This window comes from Microcebus murinus, chromosome 2 (genome assembly GCF_040939455.1).
Source record: "Microcebus murinus isolate Inina chromosome 2, M.murinus_Inina_mat1.0, whole genome shotgun sequence".
Lineage (NCBI taxonomy): Eukaryota > Metazoa > Chordata > Mammalia > Primates > Cheirogaleidae > Microcebus > Microcebus murinus.
Window position 1 is genome coordinate 67,581,182 of NC_134105.1, and position 20,742 is coordinate 67,601,923.

At 33.7% G+C, this 20,742-nt stretch overlaps 1 protein-coding gene across 3 annotated transcripts in view; it reads left to right on the top strand.

The window, feature by feature from the left end:
* Positions 1–20,742, top strand: part of SPATA1 (spermatogenesis associated 1) — a 41,430-nt gene that overhangs the window by 18,538 nt on the left and 2,150 nt on the right. The window contains exons 7-13 of one of the 3 annotated variants that reach the window (XR_012916188.1): positions 1,638–1,752; positions 2,353–2,410; positions 11,753–11,864; positions 12,898–13,023; positions 15,709–15,887; positions 17,479–18,817; positions 20,249–20,336. Coding sequence is in view for 1 of the 3 variants with exons in the window: in XM_020282705.2 (XP_020138294.1) it covers positions 1,638–1,752; positions 2,353–2,410; positions 11,753–11,864; positions 12,898–13,023; positions 15,709–15,887; positions 17,479–17,577; positions 20,249–20,336 (777 nt within the window). In the remaining 2 variants the exon portion in view is untranslated. Of the gene's footprint in view, positions 1–1,637; positions 1,753–2,352; positions 2,411–11,752; positions 11,865–12,897; positions 13,024–15,708; positions 15,888–16,391; positions 16,486–17,478; positions 18,818–20,248; positions 20,337–20,742 lie in introns of those variants that run through there. The other 2 variants (XR_012916193.1, XM_020282705.2) reach the window with 2 other exon arrangements.

Genomic DNA, 20,742 nt, shown 5'->3' on the forward strand with positions numbered 1-20,742 from the left:
AATGCTACATATATTATTAGTGGTCTGCCCCTTGCCTATGCCATATTCTTTCTTTCTGAAATTCCTCTTTCTCTCTTATTTGCCATGCAGATAGCTCATAGTTCAAAACTTAGTTTCACAGATATTGCTCCCTTTTCTGTGAATCCATGATGTTTATATATATATATATATATATATATATAACATATATATACAGTATATTTCTCAAAACATTGTGTTATGATTTTTTCAAAAGTAAATAGGCCTGCATTCTCTTTGTTATTAAGTTTCATAGGTATTGCATGGTGTAGTGAGCATATCATTGCTGTATGCTGTTAGTAGGAATTACAGATACATGTCTTGTATCCCTATTAAAATATAACTCAGAATCTACTGAGTTCTGCATTGTTGTTTCTTTTTGCGGGTAGGTAGGGAGAGTAGTATTTTATTAGCTTTTAAACAGCTGAGCTGACGTATCCATTTTCTGTATTCATTTTTCATTAAGTAGATATTTTAGAAAAGCCCTATTTGTTGTTCTTAAATGACTCTTTCAGTGCCAGCTGGTAAATAAATTGTAGAATCCAAACTAAAACTAATATGGACTTCAGATTGTAATATATTGCGGCAAGTCTTGCAAAATGACTTTTCAAATATTATTAATGATTTGACTCATTTATTTTTTCTAAATTAAATAATATTGATTCCTCCAAGGGAAAAACAGTCTGCATTAACACTGTGAGGTTCGTGGATCTTTTATTTATATAGATCATGTAGAACATTAGTTTTGATATTTTTTTTTTTTTTTTGAGACAGAGTCTCGCTTTGTTGCCTAGGCTAGAGTGAGTGCCGTGGCGTCAGCCTAGCTCACAGCAACCTCAAACTCCTGGGCTCAAGCAATCCTTCTGTCTCAGCCTCCCAAGTAGCTGGGACTACAGGCATGAGCCACCATGCCCGGCTAATTTTTTCTATATATATTAGTTGGCCAATTAGTTTCTTTCTATTTATAGTAGAGATGGGGTCTCGCTCTTGCTCAGGCTGGTTTCGAACTCCTGACCTCGAGCAATCCACCCGCCTCGGCCTCCCAGAGAGCTAGGATTACAGGCGTGAGCCACCGTAGTTTTGATATTTTAAAGACAAATTGTGTAGTTTGGCAATCTGGAGAAATTCTGTTAAAGTGAAGGGAGATTTTATAAATGAAAATGTATGTGAAATAACAAATGACATTTTATACTCTGTATTTATACCAGCATTTTCCAGAACGTTTCCTCAGAGTACTATTTCAAAGATGCTTTTGGCAAAAGGTTTCTAAAGACAATTAAATTTGAGGAAAACCCAACATACCCACTCTTGTAGATTCAGTTGTACTTACAGACAGAAAATCTGCAGTAGGAGAATGTATATGTAGGGGTTTGTGTTGCTGCTTAGTGTTGCTTGACTCAATGTTTCCCAAACTTAATTAACCAAAGAATTTTATTTTTTACATATACTAAAATTTTATGAAATTCACTGTGGAAATCATTACCTTGTATCTGTTAAAGTTTATGGGGATTCTGAAACATAAGACAAGATTATAGTATTTACATATAAAAATAAAATTTTATTTTGGTATTTTCATAATATTCTGAACTTTATCTTCCATGGATGATGATCAACATCAGCTGGGGGAAAAGCCACTCCAAAGGAAAGCAAGGCTGCAAAAAATCAAATGGGAAATTCTGAGTTTCCAGGATCATTGCAAGATTCAAATAATGACTATTCTAACAACAAAAAAAGGTAATTAGTATAGATGCTGATTCCACATGTCATAATCTAAACTATAAGAAAAAGAGTGAGATATCCAGAGTACTATTGTAAGGACTTATACTTAGAACAAAGATATGAATGAAATTAGTGATATTTTTAACTGAAATTACCTTGATTTGGATCTTTACTGTTTTATAGTAATATCCCTCTCTAATATAATGAGGGATAAATTATAACTTAAATTTATTTCTCTTGTAATCTTTTGGTCATCAGGGGCAACTTAATGACAGAAAAATTTCTGTCTTTGCCTTTGTTAGAACTAATTCTTCTGCCTCTCTTAGGTTTTTGGGTGTAGATAAACTAATTAATATGCTTGAGTTTCACATTGGTATCATGTCATTCCAAATTATAGTACTTAGATAAGATTTGTGCATATAGTTTTTTGAAATTAAGACAAAGGTTTTTATAAATATTCATAAAACAACTATACAAATATGTTTCTAAAATTTCTAGTTATTTTATCTTACTGTAAACATTGGACTAGGATTTGAATTAGCTATGTATAATGAAATATGAATGTTCATGGAATCATGTTTTAATATGACTTTCAAATCTGTCATTTCCTTTAAGTCAGTTTCTTTGGAAAAATGAAGGTGATATAGCTATCAGTAGAAGACAGGACAATCAGGTATGATTTAAAAATTTGTGTTTTAAATTGTACAAATTTAAAACATATGTATTGCAACATAGGATTTATACTGAAATTAAAATGAAAATACAGATTAAAATGTCCAAGTTTTCTGGTAATATACTTCTAATATCAATACTGTCAGAAGTCTGATTTTTGCTTCTGCTTTTGTGAGGAAACAATATGCCCAAATGAGGAGAGAAAAGTTCTTCACCAACACCTTTTTGGATTATCTTCTCAAATTTTATTACTTGTTTTTAAGGTTCACTAACCTTCACTTAACTGCCAGCTTTAAGAGCTCATTTGTAATTTAATACATTTATGCCTGTATTTAATTAACTCAAATCTTTAAAACAGATTTAGATCATCTATCGAGAAGCAGTATAGTAGTGGTTATTATGTTATTGCTAATAGTTACTAGCTGTGTGATCTTGGATATGTTACCTAATTTTGAAATTGCAGTGATTTAAAGGAGTTAATGAACTCCTATCCAAATCACCAATTTATTCTCAAGAAATTATTGAGAAACGTAAAATTCTGCAAATATGGCCGGGCGTGGTGGCTCAAGCCTGTAATCCTAGCACATTGGGAGGCCGAGGCGGGCGGATTGCTCAAGGTCAGGAGTTCGAAACCAGCCTGAGCGAGACCCCGTCTCTACCAAAAATAGAAATAAATTAATTGACCAACTAAAAATACATATACAAAAAATTAGCCGGGCATGGTGGCGCATGCCTGTAGTCCCAGCTACTCGGGAGGCTGAGGCAGTAGGATCACTGAGCCCCAGAGATTGAGGTTGCTGTGAGCCAGGCTGACGCCACGGCACTCACTCTAGCCTGGGCAACAAAGTGAGACTCTGTCTCAAAAAAAAAAAAAAAAAAAATTCTGCAAATATTTGCAGAATGAATTTAAGACCTTCTTAGGATGATAATAATACTAGTTTTAATAATAGCTAACAATGAATATTAACTGTCAGACACTATTCTAAGTATTTTACACATTTTACTCATTTAATCCCCATTTAAAAAAAAAACCTATAAGTAGGTTATGTTTATCATCTGCATTTTACAAAAAAGGAAACTGAGGCACAGAGAGATTTAGTGGTTTGCCCAGGTCATTCATATAGTTAATAAGTACTGAAGCTAATAATAATAATGATAATGATGATATAGCAACAACCAATTAGATAACATCTTTTGAGACAATCACTATTCTAAGTTTTTTATGTGTGTTAACTTGTTTAATTTAACAACTCTTTGAGTAGGTACTAGTATCCTTATTTTCAGATAAGGACAGAAGATTATATTAACTTTTCCATGGTTATAAATCTTTCATGTTTGTTTGGCAAAACCCCAATTGTAGTTAACAAACCATAAACCTCAACTGAGTCTTTAATTCTCCAACAAGTATACTATATTTTCATGGTCCATTAGTACTCTTCTAGACAACTCTTTCATACCATCTCTTCAAACTATCAATAGTGATAATTTTTCTTTGTTAAATAGAGGCAATTTGAAGAGAAGCACTACCTATGAAAGTTTTATACACAGAATGAGGTTGGGGTTGAAGTTTAGTTTTTTCCTCAAATATCCAGTTCCCACACCATTTGTTAAGACTTTATTTTTTCCACTGTATTACTGAAAAATCAATTGACTCCATAGGTCTAGAACAATTTCTGATCTCCTTTTTTTGCTCATTGATTTTTTTTTTTATCCTTATGCCAGTACTATACCATCTTTGTTACTGAGGCTTTAGTTCTTGTTGTCAGATAGCATACAACTTCTAACTTGATTCTTTTGGGTTTTTTTTCAAGATTTTTTGGGCTAGTCTAGATTCTTTGTGTTTTCTTTCACATAAATTTTAGAGTCATCTGGTCAATTTCTTATCAAAAGACTATAGGAATTTTGATTAGGATCACCTTGAATCTGTTGATCAATTTGGAAGGATAATTGGTATTCTCACTGTATTGAGTCTTCCAATCCATGAAAACTCTATTTAGGTCATTAGTTTCTCTCAGCAGTGTTTGTGGTTTTAGTGTAGTGCTCTTACACATCTTTTGTTACATTTATTTATAGATATTTGATATTTTCTAGGCTTCTAAAAATGGTACCTTAAAATTTTAATTTTCTAATTGTTTCTTGTTAAAGAAATATAATTGATTTTTTAATGACTTGCATCCTACAAGGTATATAATTGATTTTTATACATTGAACTTGTCTGTTAAGACTTTGCTAAATTCTATTGTTAGGTTTTTTCATAGATTCCTTAGGACTTTCTATTGTATTAATATGTATACAATCATGTCATCAGTGAATAACAACAGTTTTACTCTTTCTTTTCATTTTCTTTTTGATGAATTAAGTATTCAGCTTCCTTAATGTGAAAATCAGTAATGGCAGAAACAATGATAGCTTCTTGCTTTCAGCATAGTTCTGGTGATGGCCTTAGAGATGGTGACTTTGCTAATATAAAGGTCATTCCAGAAGACCAAGCCTGGAACCTGTTGCTTCAGTCTTTCTGATACACTGAATTTCCTTATTAAATTCCTTCCTGCTTACACCTGAACTGAACTGATTTAGTATTTGGTACAGAAAGCAAAACATGGGCAAAAAAACTTACTAGAATCTCAGACTAATTATTGCAAAAGAATAGTAGTATTTTGCTAATATGTGCTAGTAGATATTTAGAGGAATATTATTACAAATAGATTCAGACCAGGAATGAAGGAATACAACTTTAGATTGGTCTAAGTTTGATGATATAATTATCAGATTCTGGATTTAATATGCTAGCTTAAGCAGTTTTTAAAAGTAAAAACAGTTTGCTAAATTGACAGGTTGACAGAAACCTCGACTATATAATGGCTTATGCTAAGTAAATTTAGAATGCCAGAAATTTCTTATGAAAAAGTAGAGCAAGAAATCCAAAGACTTTGGGCAATAAAAATGTTAAGAGAGGATTTATAATCTCCACTTCACCCCTTTAACCAAACATTGAGGAATATTTTGGAAAGGTAAGTCCACCATTCTTGAAAAAGCCTTGTAGTGGCTATTTTATGCAGCCTAGAATGAAGATGGGAATGTACACTTGGATTTCCATAGAGATGATAAGATTCCAGAGTGGCAGAAACCAATTTACAGCATTTTACTATATGATATTTTACTTATGATCACCAGAGTGATCATAAAGATGTTTGATTAAGAAATCCTTGACAATTATTCATTTTCAAGGTGTCCCTAAGACTAATAAATCATGGTCTTTCTGAGACTGAAATGGGCAAGCACACCAGTAAGCTCTTGGTCTGTATAAGCAAAATTTATTTTTAGTTTTAGCAAATAGAGGTCTGCCTTGAATAATGACATGAATACTCACATCGCCTCATTAAATTACCAGACCTTAGCCAGTTTATATGCCCACAACCTCTTAAGTGAAAGGGAGGTAGGTATCCTTGAGGAAAAACCCTGTCACACTGCCACAAGTATGGACTGTAAACTTCCTGCTTTACTTTCCTTAAAGGGATCAGAGGCTTTTTACAAGGGTGACTATACTGGGGAAAGGGAAGTACCCAGACTTTTCAGGATTAGTGGACAATAGATTTGATATGATTCTAATCCCTGGGGACCTGATTAGTATGTGTTTCAGCAATATGGTACAGATTTCAGAGGGGTCAGATAATAAGTGAAGTTTTGGCTAAATCAGTCTCATGGTGTGCTGAATAGGTTTGCAAATTTCGCCTGTATTGTTTCCTTGATTCCTGAATGCATACTTTGAAAGGATTTACTCAGCAATTGGCAGAATTCACAGTGCTTCCTTGTCCTTTGCAGCATGGGCAATAAGGAATTGTGTTAACAGAAAAAAAAAAACAAAAAACCCAAACTCTGTAAAATAATTTAAAGATGTTTATTCTGAGTTGAATATGAGTGCTGCTGGCCCAGTGAACATTTCTCAGGTGGTCCTGAGAAAAATGCGCCCAAGGCAACCAGGTTACAGTTTGGTTTAATACATTTTAAGGAGGCAGGTAAAATCATAAATCAATACATGGGATATATACATTGGTTTGGCCCAAGAAGGTGGTACATCTCCAACATCTTGGAGTGGTGGCTTACAGGTTATAGGTACATTCAGAGATTCTGTGATTTGTAATTGGTTAAGGAAATAAAGCTTTGTCTAAAGGCTTAGAATCAATAGAAAGGAATGTTTTAAGATAAGGAAGTCTGTTAATTATAGAGCAAGCCACAGTATACTCAAAGTGGTCTGTTAAACAAATTGATGGTTTGCAGGTATCACTTAGCCTTTGCCTTGCATGGCCTTATGTAGGTTTATATGTGTTGTCACAAGTTGTTCTTATATAAATATGATCACTTTTACATTATAAAGTGTCCTTCTTTGACTCACTTAACAGCAGGCCCCAACCTTTTTGGCACCAGTGACCAGTTTCATGAAAGACAGTTTTTCCATGGACAGTGAGAGGGATGGTTTCAGGATGATTTTGCAGCTATTCCCCAGCACTAGCATCACCATCTTAGCTCCACCTCAGATGATCAAATATTAGATTCTTGTAAGTCGTGTACAACCTAGATCCCTTGCATGCGCAGTTACAGTACGGTTTACAGTAGAGTTTGTGCTCCTATGAGAATCTAATGCCCCTGCTGATCTGAGAGGAAGCAGAGCTCAGGAAGTGATGTGAGCAATGGGGAGCAGCTGTAAATACAGATGAAACGTTGCTCGCTGGCGTACTGCTCACCTGTGGGCCTGATTCCTAACAGGCTGCAGACCAGTACGGGTCCATGGCCTGGGGGTTGGGGAGAGCAACATTTAATGCTGTTTTGGTCTGAATTCTTCCTTATTGCATATCAAGATGCTCTGCTTTCTTTTGTTTACATTTCTTTGGTATACCCCCATTCTCCACCCATCTCCTCTTTTTTTGTCTTTCTGAGTCACTTTGTTTTTGGTATATGTCTATGTACAGCCTAGAACTCCTGACCTCAAGTGATCCTCCCACCTCAGCCTCCCAGAGTGCGAGGATTACAGGCCTAAGCCACCATACTCGGCCTGCAGAAGATTTTTCAATCATTTATTGGTTGGATGAAGCTCAACCTTTAATAGGAAAAGCTCCTGAATACAATATTCCCTTAGTTCTTGCACATTTAAAACTTTATCTAGAGCAGGGATGGGCAAACTAAGATCTATAGCCTGTTTAGTCTGGCCTGTGAGTTTAGAATGTTTACTTTTTTAAAAAGTTATAAAAAACAAAAAAAGAAGAATATAGAGACCAGAAGCAGCCCACATATATTTATTTACTCTCTGGCCCTTTACAGAAAGTTTGCTAACCTCTGCTCTACAGCAGTATAGCTTGATTGGCTATAAAATCCTTGGCTTATTTCCCTTGAGTTTCTTTAAAATGTTGTTCTACCAGGGTCTTGCTTTATATGTTACCATTTAGAAGTAGGATGTCAATGTAATTTTCTTTTCTTTGTAAACTGACTTAAGTATTTTTGCCTGGAAGGCCAGAGGATTTATTTAATGTGTAAAGGCCATATCTCAGGTGAACATTGTGGGTCAGGATTTTTTTAGGTATACAATGGACCTTTTCAATATGAAGGTCAGGACTTATTTCAAGAATGTTTTGTAAAATTATAATTTTAAATCTATTCCTTGTTTTATTTTTCACTTTCAGGAACTATAATTAGTCTTATCTTAGATCTTCTTTATATCTGCTACTTTCTTTCTAATCCATTTTACTATTTATGTTTCATTTTCTTGGCTCCTTTTATTTCTATTCTTTATTATCCTTACTGTATTTTTTTGGTTTTTTGGTTTTCATTTTAGAATATTACAGGGGTACAAATGATTTCGTTACATATAATAAATTGCTTTTGTATTGTGTCCATACCCCAGATACTTTGCACTGTACTCGTTAGGTGTGATTTTCCCCAGCCCCTACTCCTCTCCCACCTGCTTGATTTCCGATGAATGTTATTTCCATATGTGCACATACGTGTTGATCAATTAGTTCCAATTAATGGTGAGTACATGTGGTGCTTGTTTTTCCATTATTGTGATACTTAGAAGAATGGTCTCCAGCTCCATACAGGATAATACAAGAGGTATTAGTTCACCATTTTTTATGGCTGAGTAGTACTCCATGGTATACATATACCACATTTTATTGATCCACTCATGGATTGATAGGCACTTGGGTTGTTTCCACATCTTTGCCATTGTAAAACGTGCTGCTATAAACATTTGAGTGCAGATGTCTTTTATAGAATGTCTTTTTTTCCTTTGGGTAAATACCCAGTAGTGGGACTGCTGGATCAAATGGTAATTCTACTTATAGTTTTCTGAGGTATCTCCATACTGCTTTCCATAGAGGTTGTACTAGTTTGCAGTTCCACCAGCAGTGTATGAGTGTTTCTATTTCTCTACATCCAAGCCAACATTTGTTGTTTGGGGACTTTTCCATAAAAGCCATTCTCATTGGAGTTAAGTGATATCTCGTTGTTTCAATTTGCATTTTCCTAATGATGAAAGATGTTGAGCATTTTTTCATATGTTTGTTGGCCATTAGCCTATCTTCTTTTGAAAAGCTTCTCTTCATGTCTTTTGCCCAATTGTAATGGGGTTGTTAGATTTTTTCTTGCTGATTTGCTTGAATTCTGAATAGATTCTAGTTAGCAGTCCTTTATCAGATGTGTAGCATGTGAATATGTTCTTGCATTCTGTAGGTTTTCTGTTTGCTCTCATGATAGTTTCCTTGGCTGTGCAGAAGCTTTTTAATTTGATCAGGTCCCATTTATTTATTTTTATTGTTGCTGTGATTGTCTTTGGGGTCTTCTTCATGAATTCTTTCCCTAGGCCAATGTCTGTAAGAGTTTTTCCAACATTTTCTTCTAGAATTCGAATGTTTATGCCTTACATTTAAGTCTGTTATCCATTGTGAATTGATTTTTGTTAGCGGTGAGAGGTGCAGATCCTGTTTTAGTCTTCTACATGTGGCTATCCCATTGTTCCAGCACCATTTATTGAATAGGGATTCTTTTCCCTGGCGTATGTTTTTGTTTGCTTTTCAAAAATCAGCTGGCAATATGTGGATAATTTTATATCTGGACTCTCTGTTCTGTTCCATTGGTCTATGTCTCTGTTCTTGTGCCAGTACCATGTTATTTTGGTTAGTATAGCCTTGTAGAATAGCTTCAAGTCTAGTAAATTGATGCTTCCCAATTTGTTCTTTTTGCTTAAGATTGTTTTGCCTATACACAGTCTTCTCTGGTTCCATATGAAGTATAGAATTATTTTTTCTAAGTCTGTGAAAAATATTGGTATTTTATTAGGAATTACATTGAATCTGTAGATCATGTTAGGTAGTATAGCCATTTTAACAATGTTGATTCTACCGATCCAGGAGCATGGTATGTTTTTCTATTAGTTTCTGTTCTCTGCTATTTCCTTCCTCAGTGTTTCATAGTTCTCCCTGTAGAGGTCTTTAACCTCCTTAGTCAAATGTATTCCTAGGTAATTTATTTCCTTTGTTGCTATTTTGAAAAGTATTGAGTCTTTGATTTGGTTCTCAGCTTGACTGTTATTTGTGTATGTGAAAGCTACTGATTTGTGTACATTGAATTTGTAACCTGAGATTTTGCAGAATATATTTATCAATTCTAGTAATCTCCTGGCAGAATCTTTGGGGTTTTCTAGATATAAGATCATATTGTGCATGGAGTGATAATTTCACCTCTTCTTTCCCCACTTGGATGCCCTTGATTTCCTTCTCTTGTCTGATTGCTCTGACTAGGCTTCCAGCACTATGTTGAATAGAAGTGGTGATAGTGGGCAACATTGTCTGGTTCCAGTTCTAAGTGGGAATAATTTCAATTTTTCCTCATTATGATGTTAGCTGTGGGTTTGTCATATATGGCTTTTATCATTTTGAGGTAGGTCCTATCTATGCTTATTTTGTTAAGCATTCTTATCATAAAAGGGTGCTGAATTTTGTCAGATGCTTTTTCAGCATCTGTTGAGAGGATTATATGGTCTTTGTTTTTGCATCTGTTTATGTGGCAAATTGCATTTATAGATTTATGTATGTTGAACCATTCCTGCATCTCTGAGATGAAACCGACTTGTTAATGATTGGTCATTTTTTTGATGAGCAGCTGAATTCAGTTTGCTAGAATTTTGGCATCTATATTTATGAAGGATAATGGTCTGTAGTTTTCTTTTTTTGTTGAGTTCTTTCCTGGCTTTGGTATCAAGATGATGTTGGCTGCATAAATTTTGTTGAAGAGGATTCTTTCCTTCTCATTTTTATGGAATAATTTTTGCAGGATAGGTACAAGTCCTTTGTAGATCTGGTAAATTAGGGTGTGAAACCATCTGGTCTGGGAATTTTATTTTGTTGGAAGATGTTTTATTACTGTTTTAATTTCATTATTTGATATTAGTCAATTCAAGAATTCTATTTCTTCCTGATTAAGCCTGAGGAGGTTGTGTATTTCTAAGAATGTATCCATTTCCTCCATATTTGCAAGTTTATGTGCATATAGATTTGTATAGTATTCAAAGATGATATTTTGTATTTCCATGGTATCCGACCAAGGCAGGAGGATTGCTTGAGGGGTCAGGAGTTCAAGACCAGCCTGAGCAAGAGTGAGGCCCCATCTTTACAAAAACTAGAAAAAGTTAGCAGGGCATGGTGGTGCAGGCCTGTCGTCCCATCTACTTGGGAGTCTGAGGCAGGAGGATTACTTGAGCTCAGGAGTTTCAGGTTGCTGTGAGCTATGATGACACTACTGCACTCTAGCTAGGGTGACAGAGGGAGACCCTGTCTCAAAAAAATTTAATAAATAAAAATAAAAACACAAACATACAGGAGATAAGATATATTAGAATTAAATGTAAACTTCTGTGCTAAAATTTTGAAAATGTGATATAATCACCAATTTTCTAAGCAAATATAAATTATCAAAATTGACTCAAGATGAATAACCATCCTGGAAGAATTTTAAAGTTACCATAACAAGTAACTGAGACTAGAAATCTTGTTTCTAGGAAAGAAGTCCTATTTGGAAAGAAAAATAATGAATTCTTTTTTTTTAAGTTTGAAGTGCCTGTGCATGATGTCCAGTGGACATCATATAGTGGAATGATGATTCCACATCCAGTAGTGGAATGGAGAGACTGGAGCATTAGAAAGAATCTGTTGTTACAAATAGAAAAGTGGAAGTTTATCATCATATAAGTTAAAAAATGCATGGCTGAAATGCATTATCAAATGCTTATAGACAAGTGAAAAAGCATGTGTCACCGTACCAGATATTACTAATTTTTATGTTTTGCTTACAGACAGGTGAAAAACAATATACCATCCTACCAGATCTTATTGATTTTCCTTCATATCCTTGTCAATCTGTTCTTCCTCCGGGAATAACTGATATCCCTTTATTACAGATGGAAAGTAAGTATGATGATATTTTTAAATACAGATGATTCTATGAGGTGAAGTTAAAGAATGTTAAAGGGGAGTTATTATTTAATTGGTATAGAGTTTTAGTTTTAGAAGATAAAAAAGTTCTGAAGATGGATGGTGGTGATGGTTGCAAAATAATATGAATGTACTTTATGCCAATGAACTGTACATTTAAAAATGGTAAATTTTGTTATATATATTTTACCATAATTAAAAAGTTAAATTACATGGATTTTATGTTGATTACTACATATATTTAATCAGTAATATTATTTAATTTTTAAAAATATAATCTAGTCTGGGTGTGGTGGCTCACACCTATAATCCCAATACTTTGAGAGGCCAAGGTGGGAGGATCACTTAAGGCCAGGAGTTTGGGCCTGAGCAATTTAGCAAGACTTCTTCTCTACAAAAAATAGAACAATTAGCCAGATGTGGTGACACACACCTGTAGTCCCAGCTAAAGGAGGCTGAGGCAAAAGGATCACTTGAGCCCAGGAGTTTGAGGTTACAATGAGGCATGATGATGCCATTGTTCTCTAGCCCAGGAAATGAAGTAAGACCCTGTCTCAAAAAAAATTAATATACATACACACACGGACACACACACACACGGGCACACACACACGGGCACACACGCGCGCACACACGCTCTCTTTCCCTCCCCCCCTTCTCTCTAAATTATACATTTTCCATGTAAGATTTAACTGTAGTAACTTTGGGTCCAAGATCAATTTACCAAAGATTAATTAATTGAAGTTTACTTAGTTTCTACACATATATGGAAAGTCAGAAAAGACACAGTATTTTATAAATCCCCTTATATATCACTCTTGGAAACTGAAATGAATCCTCTGCATTTTCCATAGTGGTAAATGCTATATTGCAGCAAGAAAAATAGTTTCGGGTAAAATTTATTCTTGCTGTTTTAGACACTTTTAAGTTTTACACTCCATATTTTAGGTTATAAACCATCTTTCAGCTTTTAGACATTGATGAATCTGGGATATAATCTATTCAGGAGAGAAGATTATCCAACAAATGAAACAAGTAAAGGAAGAAAGAAGATATCTGGAAAGAATTAGAGAAGAACTAATAAAAAAAGTTGAAAAGCTATTTGAACAAAGCAAAGTGAAGCGTTATCAGGGTAAATTTTATTACATACCTTTTATCACTATAAAGCAAACTTAAGTTTTACAGAATTGATACTTTTGGAATAAACAATAAAGTTGTAATTAATAGTTGCTGTTTTACTATTATAGTTTAAGTGATACATGATTGAGGTAAGTTCAGTATAGAAAATATGAAATCATTTTTCAATTCTATTTTATATAATAAATGCTTTACAAAGGCTTTTAAAATTTAAACACTCATATTTTTATAGCTAAAATTCATTTTTTTGTTTATTCATTCTTCTATTTATTTATTATATAAGTATTTATTAAGTGCCTATTGAATCCAGCTTCTGTTCTAGGGGCTGTTAGGCAAACACAGTCATGCCTTTGCCCTCACAGATCTTACAGTCCAGTGGGGAAATGGTAAGTTAAGCATTAATGATACATCCTGATGAATCCTATTATAAAAGAATTACAGAATTCTATGGATAGAAATACAAAGGAAGAACCTAAATTAGATGGAAGAGATCAAGAGAGGCTTCCAGGAGAAGCGTTGGATATGCTAGGATCTGAAGCATGCTTCTTGTCTCTCTTTCAGGCATGCTTTTTCCTCTGCTATCTACTTCTTCTCTTCCTACCTTTTCCTCCTACCCTCTTCCTAGTTCACCTGGCTATTTCCTACTAATCATTCAAGATAAGCTTAGATATCACTTACTCTAGAAGCCTTCTTTGAGTATCTTGGACTATCCTAGGAACTTCATTTTTTAGTATGTGTGTCTGTCTGCCTTGCTTAAGTGAATGAATGAGGGAAATTAAGAAAAGTAAGTTGTTTTGTTGCAATAGGATTAGAAACAGTGTTGTTAAGACTGGTAGAAATGGAAAGATGAGCCAGGAAGAAAGTGAAGAAAGTGTATAATGGCTTGAGAGATGTTAAATGATGTGGGAAACCTGCATTTTGGGTTGTGTTTGAGGATTGCAAGGATGAAAGGTATATTTAGAAGTAACTGGTTTTAGGATTCTCAATTTATAGCAAAATTGTTTCAGTACTACAACTGAGGTTTTATAGGCAACATCAGGAGATATTTCTGATGATTATGCCTCATAATGTTAAAGTGGTATCTCGGAAGTGGTGACGATGACTCAGCATTGTTGTAGTGTTCAGAGAGAAGCAATTTTATCAGACAAATTTGAACAATGGACTAAAAATCACAGGACCTAGATTCTAACCAAATCTATCTTTTACTTAGAAAAGTTATTTCTTCTTCTGCCTCACTCTTTCTGTTTATAAAATGGGACTTATCAATCACTATTTCAAGATAAAAGGTATTTATTAGCCATTGAATATTTATTGAACCTACTATGTATCAGGCCTGTTTTAAATGCTAGGGAGACAATAATGAACAAGATAGACATAACCCCCCCCCTTAAGGAGCTTGTATACTAATGGAAGGAGACAGGCAATAATTAAGTAAGACAGTTATTAGCTACCGATCAGAGCTGAGAAGTCAGTTAAAAAGAACATAGTAGAAAATGATGGGTCAAGGGAGAGTTGCTTTAGCTAGAGTTTTTAGGGAAAGCATCTCTGAGGAGATATTAAGCTTTTATTAATAAGGAGTTAGGCACATAAAGAGGGGGAAAGTCTGAACAAAAGGAACACTAAATATCAAGTTCTGGAGAGAAAAATGACCTTGTGATATTAAGGGCCTGAAATGAGGCCAGTGTTGCTGGAGCATGGTAAATACAGAGGGATGTATAGGGAGATAAAATCACAAAAGGTCAGCAAGGAGCAGATAGACCAAGTCAAGGAGTTTGAATTTTATTTTAAGTAAGGTGGGAAATTATTGGAGGATTTTAATCTAGGGATTTACATGACTTAAAAAATATTTTAGAAAGATCATGACTCCTGTATGGAATAGCTTGTAGAGGAGCAAAAATGGAAGCAGACAGACCAGTTAGAAAGACAATGCAGGTTTCTTCAAAAGTATTGCTAGAAGTATTTTCATAGCAGTACCAATAGAAGTTGCTGAGGGATTGAATAACAGAGCATAAGGGAAATAAATAGCTAAAATCTTGAGCTAAAGTTCTATACAGCTATATAATTTTAATCAAATCAGCTTATAATGTAACATTTTTAAATTGGGGGTGTTCATTTCTTTGATAATGTAATTAAAGAGTCTTAGATTTGAGATACTTTATCCTACAGAATTTTGGGGAAATATTCGGCATAATTTTGATAAATCATAAATCAAAATTAGCTTGTATCACAAAATAAGTCATTATGAGGGCTATAAAAATAAGGAAAAATCATTAAAATAGACCATGTCTTTTACTTTAATAGTTTTAATTATGTAAGTATTTTAAATAAAATCATGGAAAATTAATCCATGAATTCAAGTAATCAAAATGAATATATATGTGTGTGTGTGTGTGTGTCTATGTATAGGCAGTAGGTTTAAAATAAAGATTTTTCAGAAGCAACTATGTTTTAAGGAGAACTTGGTTGGGGTTGCTGTATTTATTATTATTTTACTATATTTCTAGGCAAGTTCTTTCATTATCTAACAAGCATCTCTCCCTTAGCTCTAAAGTCCTCAGCATATAAAAGGAGAAGAGGAGGAAAATAGTTTAAATTGACATTAACTCTGTAATCCTTTCCAGGTTGAAAAGTTTAATCCTTTAATAATACTCAAACTACGGATTTGCTTTTTTTTTACAAGCCTCTGATGGTTGGAAGAAAAAATATTTTGAAACAAAGAAAGTTACAGCATCATTGGAGGAGGTTTTAACAAAACTTCGAGAAGATTTGGAACTTTATTATAAAAAATTGCTCATGCAGCTTGAAGCCAGGGAGATCAAGATGAGACCAAAGAATCTGGCAAACATCACAGACTCTAAGGTACTATTAAATGTGTCTACCTTCTGTTGGAAAAGTTCCATTCAAAAAACATGCTTTATAATTGCAAGTATTATCATAGTTAGGATACTTTGGGCTAATTTTAACTTGAACTTACTTGCTTACACTCTAAGAAAATTCATGACCTCATGTAATGAGAGGAGGGTTGCTGAGGAGATACAGTCAGCAGCTTAATGATGCCTTTAAGGGCCTTGGTGTATCTGCTATTTCCTGTTATTTTTAGTGTTGACTTCATTATAAGACTGAAGATTGTTAAGATTATGAGACTGCTTTTTCTAATGGTAGCAATAGAGTTGCCAATAGCAAGTAGGGCTATTTATCTCCAAAACAAGAGAAACAAACCTTTCCCTGAATCATGGAATATATAAATCTTTCCCTTTAGCCTGGTGAGGGATCAACCAGACCTATCCCTGGATCATAAATAGTTGCCAAGGAATGCTATGTGCTGACCAACGTAGACTAATTAGGATCTACCTCTGTTCCTAGGATGGAGTCACAGTTCCTGACTCTATAAGAAAAAGATGAATACCTGATGAAGTAGGGCAGGGGACACTTACAGTGTCCACTACAGTCCTTTTATGTAAGTGGGGGGGGAGGAGAGGGTTATAACACCCATGGAATTTAAAAGTATTGATATTCTAAAGAAATTATGAAATTATATGAAATTTTAATCAATGCATTTTTCTTGAGATAGTCTTAAATCTTAGATCAGAGATGTGAAGTTTATTTTATTATTGTCATTCTACCACACATTAATAATGAAACAGCAAACAAATTCCATAGGCCATTTAAAAATTTGATTTTTGTTGGATTGATCCTACTCATTCAGAAACAATTTTAAAATATATTAATTATGATTAGGACTAAGTATTTAACATTAGACAAGATGAAATATTAAAAGTTTACTATTTTAGATACTTTTAATATAAAATCCAAATAGGCTCAAGTGTTGGGTTATGCATATTAGTTGATACTTTTTTTTTGCATAGCTGATAGTTTATCTTAGTGTTTTCTTGAGTTCAATGAGAATTTTTTTCACAAAGGCAATTTAATTCTTAAATAACTTCTTTAGCAAGGACCACCATACCTCATACATTTTTCTAGACAAAAGTAACCAAAGTCTTTTTATTTTAAATGTTTTCTTATATTAAGTAGGTTTTCTTATATAAAATATAGTATTATCAAATGTTTTAAAATAATTCTAATCTGATTTGGCTAACAAAGCATTATACCAATTCTAAAGTCTTACTAATACCTTAAACCTAGCTTATTCCTTTCATAGTAATAGTTTTTATGGCGCTACTTTAATGGTAACTTTTATAAATATTCTTTACAATAGTAAATAAACAATGGTAGTAGAATAGAAGAGAAAGTGGTCCCCAAAATGCAAGAAACCGACAAAGGTAATAGTAATGGTAATAAAGCAGTATGTTTATTTTATGGAATAGGTTATTTTCATGATTTGCTCTCTTGATATTTGTTATCACTTCATAGTTTAGGTTTGAAAGGCAGTTAAAAACAAACATGTATGGATGTTATACTAAGTAAATATGTCTTCACATATTTCATACAGAATTATTTAATAATCCAGATCACTGAGGTACAGCATGCAATTGACCAACTTAAGAGAAAACTGGATACTGACAAAATGAAACTCATAATAGAAGTTAAGGTAATTTATATTTCTTCTAGTCGGATTATAACAATTATCTTCACATAAAATATTTTAGTGTTTTAACTTTTGGTTTCCAAAGGGTATTCAGGATTGACTGTCTTAAAATTGTTATCTTAATAATGAAGAGTATAAAAGAAAAAAAATGCAAGAAGAGAAACTAAATCCTGTGAAAAGATGCATATTATAACAAAGCCAAAGTAAAATTTCACTAAGAACAATTAAAGGAAAAGAACTTTGTGAGTCAGTATAGTCTCAAAATAATATTTAAAAGAAGTATTCCTGTATTAAAAGTTATTCATAAATAAGTCTGACAAAACACTGAGCTGTTCTCTGAGCTCCTATTTAATTTTTCCCACTTTCCTGGGTAATTATTTCATTCTCTGGTTATTTTCATATATAGTCTATTGGTTTTTAAATTATGAATCTTGAGTCTTCTACTAGATGTAGTTTCCCTCAGGGCAGAAACTGTGCCTTAGTTAACTTTGTTTCTGCCATAAGACCTTTTGTGTAGTAGATGCTTAGAGAGGCTTCTGGGTATACTTTATTTGATAAGAATTATGAACAGGCATACTTTATTTGATAAGAATTGTGAATAATTAGTCATATTATAGGAATTATCTCTAAAGTAAAGATGTCTTCAAAAGCTCTTTTGTTGAACAGAAGAGGATAATATATTTGTACACAAGTATCCATACAGGACAGGAAAATAATTATATGAATGATTTCAATGCTTTCAATTCATCTCTTTATCAGAAACAGCTATATGGCACAGAATAATGACCACTTTCTAGAATTATTAATAGCACTGTCCAGTAGAACTTTCTGTGACAATAGTAATGTTCTATATCTGCACTTTCTGATATGTTAGCTACTACTAGCCAGCCACCTATGGATATTGGGCACTTGAAATGTAATTTGTGTGACTGAGGAACTGAATTTTAAGTTGTATTTCATTTCAGTTACTTTAATAGCTATATATAGCAACTGGCTACTACATTGGACAGTGCAGTTCAAGATTCTTTTCACTAGCAGCATTCTTAAGGCTAATCCCTGGGTCAATACTGAGAAGCTTAAAACTGAAAATACAGAGAAGGAAAAGGACAAAGGATTTTTTTTTCTTTTTTTGAGACAGGGTCTCATTCAATTACCCAGGCTGGAGAGCAGTGGCTCAATCGTAGCACACTGTAACCTCAAACTTCTGGGCTCAAGCAATACTCCTCGGAAGCTAAGACTACAGGTGTGTACCACCACTCCTGGCTAGTTTTTAAATTTTTTGTAGAGATGGGGTCTCACTGTGTTGCCCAGTCTGGTCTTCAACTCCTGGCCTCAAGGGATCCTCCAGCCTCAGGCTTCCAAAGTGCTGGGATTACAGGCATGAGCCACTGTGCCCAACCCAGTTAAACATTCTTACACAGTATGCATTTGCAAAATAGTTGGTCCAATGGAGGAAAACTGTGTGTATTCAATACGTGGAGAAGAAGGCAATATGGAAAATTGAGAGGGTAGAAAGAAGTAATAAAAATGCCCCAGAGCCTTTAATTATGATACCCTCATGGTCTTTTCTTCTGGAGAGTATGCACATTATATCCTACCATCTTTGTATATTTTAACCTTATATTACCTATGGTTTGAACCCAAATTAGAATTGTTAGTACAAAAACAGTAAAGACTAATGAGAAAAAAGAGAATAAAATTTTTAGCTTACAGACCGGGAAAAAAATTCTGTATTTAACCATAGTGCCTGACTGGCACATACAGACATTATAATAAGTATTTATTTCTGAATGATCTACCCAAAATAGTTCTACCTATAAGATTCAGAATTAAGGGGCAGAAAACCTAGCCTGAGTAGGTTGCAACCACATTTATTCGAGACAGTATAGCATAAGTAGTGCTTCTTAGAGTTTAACGAATTGTCATCTGGGGATCCTGTTAAAAAATGCAGGAACTGACTTAATAGGTTTGGGTGAAGCCTGACATTCTTTGTTCCTAACAAGCTCCCAGTTGATGCTCATGCTGCTGGTCCACAGACAATTCTGGGAATAGCAAGGGCTCTGGTGCCAGATGGTTTGAGTTTGAATCTTAGCTATTCTACTTACTACTTTATACCTTGAGCAAGTTACCTAGCCTCTAGGGGGTCTCAGCTTCCTCAACTGTAAAATGGGGATAAATACTGTAATAGTAACTGCCATAAACGTTTTTGTTTTGTTTTTGAGAAAATCAAAAGGGCTAATACACTAAGAAGAGTGCTTGCCACAGAGTAAACACTATTATACTGCTTAAATATCTCTTCAGTTGTGAGGGCTAGGAATTGAGGTTTGTTTTTTTTTGGGGGGGGGTTGTATTTTGGGTTTTTTTAAAATAGTATTTACACATTGAGAACACATTTTGAAGCTTAAGAAAAAAATAAAATTCCTTCTCACTCTAGTTTTTGAACAGTTCAATGGTATCGTTACTATATACTAATAAAGGAAATTATTGCATATCTAGCAGTAAATAAGGATTTATGATCTACATATTTACTGTAGTAATCCAGTGGTAAGGAAGGCACTGAAGGCAAATGAGAGAAAACAGTTAAAGCAGTTACAAAAACCTTATTTACATGGCAATTAAATACCTTTAGAAGGGTAAGATAAAGTTCATTTTTGAAAAGTAATTCTTTTCATAGATGAGAAAACAAGCAGTTTCAGACTTACGAACATTGAAAGCTGAACTGGCACAGAAGAAAATTAATACATCTCTACGACCTCAATTAGGTATGTTAATTTAAAAGTTTTATTGTTGAAAACCTTAAATATTTATCTGAGATTTCTTTAACCACTGTTCTCCTTGCTAATGTTTAACAAATCATAAGGTTTACCTTTCTTCACTTTTTATGTAGGTATTAAAGTGTTTCAAGACATACTAGATGTAATATAAAGCAAAATGGTGACTGGTTATTTTTTACAATTTTAAGTATTACCTATTTTTCAATGTTATATTTTATAATTTTCATTTTTAATATCTTAAAATTTAAGAGTTAATATGACTAAAATCTAATTACAAAGAAAAAATGTTTTAATAAATACTAATATGTCTGCATAAAAATAGAAACATAATTTGTTCATTATATCTTAATTAAAAGAAATCTGGAAATATGAAAGAACAGGGATATTGAACTTA